This window comes from Alligator sinensis, unplaced genomic scaffold (genome assembly GCF_000455745.1).
Source record: "Alligator sinensis unplaced genomic scaffold, ASM45574v1 scaffold226_1, whole genome shotgun sequence".
NCBI lineage: Eukaryota > Metazoa > Chordata > Crocodylia > Alligatoridae > Alligator > Alligator sinensis.
The window spans coordinates 1,950,700-1,956,924 of NW_005842028.1; the positions used below are offsets into that span (position 1 = coordinate 1,950,700).

Below are 6,225 nucleotides of genomic sequence, written 5' to 3' on the forward strand. Positions count from 1 at the left end.
AAAATAAATCAGACCCTAAAACAAAAAATTAAAAAGCTATGCGCAGAGAGCGGGTTAAAATGGACTAAGATTCTCCCACTGGCCCTTATGTCCATCAGAACCACCCCCCAGGAGAAAACTAAAGCTCAGCCCTTACGAGCTGCTGTTTGGACACCCTGTTCCCCAACATTTCCCCTTACTACCGGCTCACACTTCTTCTCTTTTAGGCGATGAAGGACTCACCTCTTATATTTTATCTCTACAGTCTCAGTTAAAATCTCTCCATAGGTATGCTGCTTTAAGCCAACCCCTCCCTGCCGATGTCCCAGCACATCGCATCCAGCCTGGAGACTGGGTATATATAAAAACTTGAAAACGGTCTCCCCTTAAACCTAAGTGGCAAGGACCGTATCAAGTCCTCCTCACCTCCCACACCGCCGTAAAGGTAGCAGAAAAGGACAACTGGATTCATTATACTCGTACAAAAAAAACCAGAAGTCTCACCAGAGCTCAGGATCGGCTCCAACGCGAGCTTCCCTGACCTGGAAAAGGGGAAGCCAGAAGAAGACAACTGCGGACTTCGTGGGAGCACCGCACGCTCACCTGACCGCAACAAGGGTGAGCCAGAAGCAGCCGAAAAAATAAAAACAAACACCTCCTGGACCTGCAGCCCGTTAGATAACATAAAACTCAAACTAACCAAGGTCCACTAATGAACTGTCACCCTTTTGGGGTCCTGCCCAGCCCAGAGAGCACCGAACTCCAAGTACTGCATCCTCTAGACACTTTTGGATCAGCTAAAACAGAGCACTTTGAGACTGTAAGATGTCCCAGAAGACCAGTTATTGGAGCTGCAGGGTTGTGCATACTGTTTGTGCTGATTTTTGTTATAATATGGTTTCTATAACTATGTTATTTCTAATCTTTCTCTTTGCTGGACAAATAAGTCTCTCACAGGGATCGGCTATAGCTGCCAGTTGCTGCAGATGTGCTAATCCTGGTGCCCGAGGTTTTCCTGTCTGGAGAAGTGATTCAATCAAACTCTCTGATATAGACAGGAAGGTCAACATTGCCCGACGGTATCCTCCCTCACATTGCTGTAGTTCAACAAAAGTTCGGGTATTTACTTATAGAACAGAATATCGTGTAAAGCCTAGCCACCCAGTTTTCAGACAATTTGCAGAGTCTCCTCAGGCTAAGACTACTCTTAAACCTACTGTTGCCCATATCTCTGATAATAATATATACCTCCAATACGTTGAGAGAGCCGCTAAAGCAGAAAACCAAAGTGATTGTTGGGTGTGCAGTCATTTTCCTCTCCACACCCAAGGAGGCATTCCCACGACTCCCATCCCCTTGGGCCCCATCGAGTCACTTTTAAACCCCTCTAATAACCAAGCTTGGGACCAAAGTCAGCAGAAATTCCTTTTGGTAAAGCCTGCTGTTGGAGATTGGTGTTTCTATATAAACTGCTCAGTATCAAACTGCATTAATTTAGGCACAAGCATATGTCACCACTATTTTACTAGTTCAAGTGGAGGAGACTGGCGTAATAATAACACAGCAACTCCTACCTATTGCAGCTCTTACAATGATTTCTACAACAACAAAAATTTAACCAAGGACACTAATCCTATCTGCACCCCCATCTCCTCTTTAAATAATACCTTGTGGTATTGTTTATACACCGACACCTCCCGGGGACAATGCTTCTTTAATGAAACTGCAAATCCTTCCTTTAAATCAAAGGGTGAACGTGGGGTGCTAGGATTAGGAAACGGGGGCCGAATACCTCCTAAATATTCAAACCTCGCTGCTTTAAAAGGACAATACTGGGTCTGTGGCTCCCCCGCCTACCATAAAATCCCTGCCAAAGGAAAAGGTATCTGCTATCCGGCAATGCTAAAACCCTCTACGTCCTTCGCCACGCACCTTCCACGGGGCAGGTGGCGAAACAAGAGGGATTTGCAAGAAAGCCGTGATATAGTAGACAAATATCAAAAAACTCCGCTTACCAAAGGAGTATTAGTTGGGTGTTCTTTAGCAGGTATACTCCCAGGAATAGGCACTGCTTGTCTTAAAAGATTTACACTACGTTTGCAAGCTGTGATAAAAATCATGGCTCATAAATTCAGTGAAGGTCACAAGGAACTCTCGAAGGCCGTTGCTGCCTTGGCTGACACCCAAGAAGAACTCCAACAAATGGTAGTTCAAAACCGTATAGCCCTTGATTTTCTCCTTGCTGCTCAAGGGGGAGCTTGTGCGGTTATCGGACCAAAATGTTGTGTTTGGGTTAACAGTTCTTTTACAATAGTACAAACCCACCTCAATGATGCAGCTGTCCATATCCAAAAAGCCGAAGATATAGCTAAAATCCCCAAAGACACATCTCTTAGTTGGCTCACTAATTGGTTGCCTTCCCTTACAGGATGGCTTAGACCTTTTGTATTAAGCTTAATCGGAATTGTTATAACTATAATCTGCCTGTTGTGCTGTTTTCAGTGTCTGTGCTCTCTAGGACAACAGTTTATGCAAAGGCAAGTAAAAATGTATGGTCAGTTTGTACAAATATCCAGCATCAATCATCAAAACCTAACCCCACAAGAAGTTGAATACCTAAAAGTGTGTTCCAAAATTTCTCCTGAAAAATTGGAACAAAGGGAGGATTTGTAGTGAGCAGGTTTGTTATTACCCTGAAATAGAATAGTTTTCTGATAAGCATACTGTTAGGTTTACAATAATTTAGATTATTAAGAAGTATTAGCTTTACAGCTGAATACAAGGCATGACCTGTGGCCTAGCAATGCAGCTGACCACAAGGCAGATTGATAGCTAAGCCTTTGCTTGTGTCAAGTAATCATTTTAACTGTATTAAGCATTTTCTGAGTTAAAAGCAGCAAGTATCTCTGTGTCTGTGTGCTGAAAAATCAGCTACAGCAAGAAGTAAGATAAGACAGGGAAACCATTGTTCTGGGTGCACTGGTTGTGTCCTTGAGAAGTATCTACTACTGTGTAAGGTTTTGCTAACATATTATAATGTTACTGTTACTTAACTTTTAGCTTTAAAAAGTGCTAATTCAGCTTAATAGAAATATGCTGTTACAAAGATTTGAAAAGCACCGCCCAAGTATTGCTTTTTTTTGTTAACCATGAAGTCTTGCCTTGTTGTAATAAGTATAAAAGATCACCTCACCCTTAGGGGGGGGGCATTTTGCCTTTTGCTGGCTTTATGGTCTTTGCTCGAGCAAATAAACAGCTGTCTTTCTTTACCCGCGTTGTCTGTCAATCAAATTACAGCTAGACAACGAACCTTAGGGAGGTTTCTCCCACCACAGGCTCTGGCTTTGCCCCTCATGCTTCAGGCCCCTGGCCCTGGTTCTTACCCTTCTCGGGCTTCTAACCTTTACCCTCTCTGCTTCAGGCTAACTCTAGCACATTTAGCCCAGGCTTTGGCCCTCTCTATCCCACGAGCTCCAGCCACTGGCAGGGCTCAAAACACCATGCACCCCTCAGGGCACCACTATGGCTTGTGCCCCTGCCCCTGGCAGACTCAAACCTTCATATGCCTCTCTGGCACTCTGACCTCCACTTTCCATAACAGTCACAATCCAATCCACCAGTATAAACTGCAAACTAAAATATAAATCCCCTGGCTATAACAAAACTCTAAGCCTACCAGCTGTATAATGAAATCCTCCTTATCCTGGATCCCAGCTGCCTACAAGCCTTCAGCCCTTTACTTGCAGCTCCCAGGTGTGGCAAGATTTCAGGCATTAGCTCAGCCATAGCCATCTTGCTACAGAGCTCTTCCTCTTGTGGCTTGCATGGCAGACTGCCTGCCCAGGCTCAGGGTCTGAGCTTATATGCCTCCCAACCACTGCCCCTTCCAGTCAAGTGGCTCTCCAGCCACATGCAGGAGTTTACCATTAGAACCTGACAACTAGCCTCAGGGCAGCTTGCAACTGCTGCCCTGACTGTTTTAGCAGTGCCCCTACTGCCCTCTGCCCTACTGTCCTATTGCAGAGCACTTAGCCCTGCAATAAGCAATCATATCCTCTGGCCCCTGGCTGCCTATTCCCCTGCAGCCAGCTCCTCAAAGGCAATATTTCCCTCTACCTGGGAGACTCTCTGCTGCTGCTTTCCCCTTCATGTAACAGGAGCCTCTCGCTCCCTGTTACACGGACTTATTACATTGGTTCTTTACAGCCATGAAAGTTCCCCGAGCAGGAGAGCTTTATTTGGAAACTGCTTTATATCCACGTTAAAGCTTCCTTGCATTGCCAGACTGGTGGTAATAAAGGACTTCAACAAATGTAAAAGTCAGGCTTACTGCAACTTCACTGGGCATTTTTCTTTTTGTACTTTTGAATTCTGCTCTATCTCCTACTACATGCCCTATGGACATAGAGAAAAAAATAGTGAAATAAGGTAACATGTAATTATTTACATTGATAATCCTGGTACCTGAATAGAGCATCAAAATGCATACTTCCATAGACTTTGCATTCATTTCTGACATTGCAGAATAATCAATGAAGTTAAAGGAGAATCAGTTGCAAATAGGAAAATGGCTTTCATAATTCATGAATTCCACAGTAAGCCTTATGCATAATACCTCCAAGTATATGAATAATGGAATAAGCATGCAACTAATTCTCTTTAACATTAGAAATTCAGAACACTTTCAGCCTGGAAGTATTTTTCTCCATTTCAAAGTCCTTAATCACATTAAACAATCCTTTAAAAAAAATTATGAAACATTCATTTAAAAGTATTTAAGGTCTTTAGCTCATTAAGTTTCTAACAACAGACATATTCTGAATTATATTTAAACCATTATTTTCTCTTAAAGCTCCAAAACCACCGATGGTTTCTTGAGTCCGGAAGCTCTTTACCTCATCTAATTTGGGAACAGCAGCTATAAATCAGTTTTATTTTAAAACAACTTTCCAAATAAATTCTGATTGTTTCTGGATTTGTTTTCAGCCCTTCTTCGTTCCCTCTACAGAATACAGCTGCATGCTCTACATTCAGAGCCAGCAAAGCATTCACCATCATTGATATCTTGTTGCATTCATTGTTCCCTACAGCACAATTCAAATCAACCACGAAGCTAAACAAGCTCTGTAGCTGCCGATCACTCTTCCGCCTAAAAATCAAGTTTACAGAACAATGTTCTTACTCAGAGCACCCATAAATTCTATGAACCTTATCATTAGTCCTATGAATCAAGGACCATATTGTGGTCTTTATATGCCAGCTCTGAATTTCTCTCCTTACTACTGTTTAACAAGGATTTTATTGATAGAGACATTAATAGTGTTTCTATAGTTAAAGTTACATTTTCTAGTTAAAGTTCAGTTTAGAATACCTGTTGATTACAACCAAACTTATACCACCCTCCTGCAGGGCACAGACTATTCGCCAAAAAGTTGCAAGCATATGCATTAAGTAATTGCAGGGCTCAACAGAAATAAAAGCAACTCCTTTATGAAATGTTACTGCTATTCAGATCTCTCTATTGCAGCTTTGTTTCAAATTTCTAACTTTAGACATCTTCAAGAACTCACAGAAGGGCACACTTTAAAAGTAGAAAGTTAACAGCATAATTTTTGTTCATTTTTTTTAACCCCATTAAAACCGCAGATAAAAATTATGTCATTCAGTATGAAGGTGATCACCAATCACCATCTCACCTCCATCATTCACTTGTTAAACTCTCAAAGCAGCACCTTTGTTTGTGTCTTTTCTAATGATGCCCCCTCAAACTTGGGACTTCCACCAAGTTTTCTCATTTTGTTCTTTTAAATTCCTCCTTAAAAACTCTTCTCTGCTCTGTTGCCTACAAAACCTTGACAAAAGTTAGGCTACTGGTATAAAGGCAGTCCTCGGACTTATGACACAATTGGTTCCTGAAAACTGCGTCTTAAGTCAAAATGTTGTAACTCACAGCCAATTTTCCCATAGGACACAATGTTATAAATGGGGGACTGGTTCCTGAACCAAGGTCTGATACCCTATTTTCACCAAAAATAACCCATAATTTTGTACTCAATCAATTGTAGATGAGTAATATAGCTATATTAATGTATTTATATTGTAATTAGCATGCACATTGATTTGGAAAGACTTCTTTGAGGTGACTTTGCTGGACTTTTTGAAGGGCTCTTGGCTGGAGTCTTCTCAGGAGTCTTAGCTGCAGATTTTTCTGGGGTCTTGGCTGCTTTCTTAAAGAAAGCATTGAAG

General features: G+C 41.9%; 1 protein-coding gene across 2 annotated transcripts in view; it reads right to left on the reverse strand.

Annotated features, from left to right (window-relative positions):
• Window positions 1-3,813, reverse strand: part of FRMD3 (FERM domain containing 3) — a 188,970-nt gene extending 185,157 nt beyond the window's left edge. The window contains exon 1 of one of the 2 annotated variants that reach the window (XM_025202504.1): window positions 3,656-3,813. Coding sequence is in view for 1 of the 2 variants with exons in the window: in XM_006022288.2 (XP_006022350.1) it covers window positions 1,995-2,099 (105 nt within the window). In the remaining variant the exon portion in view is untranslated. Of the gene's footprint in view, window positions 1-1,994; window positions 2,744-3,655 lie in introns of those variants that run through there. The other variant, XM_006022288.2, reaches the window with a different exon arrangement.
• Between the last annotated feature and the right edge of the window lie 2,412 nt (window positions 3,814-6,225).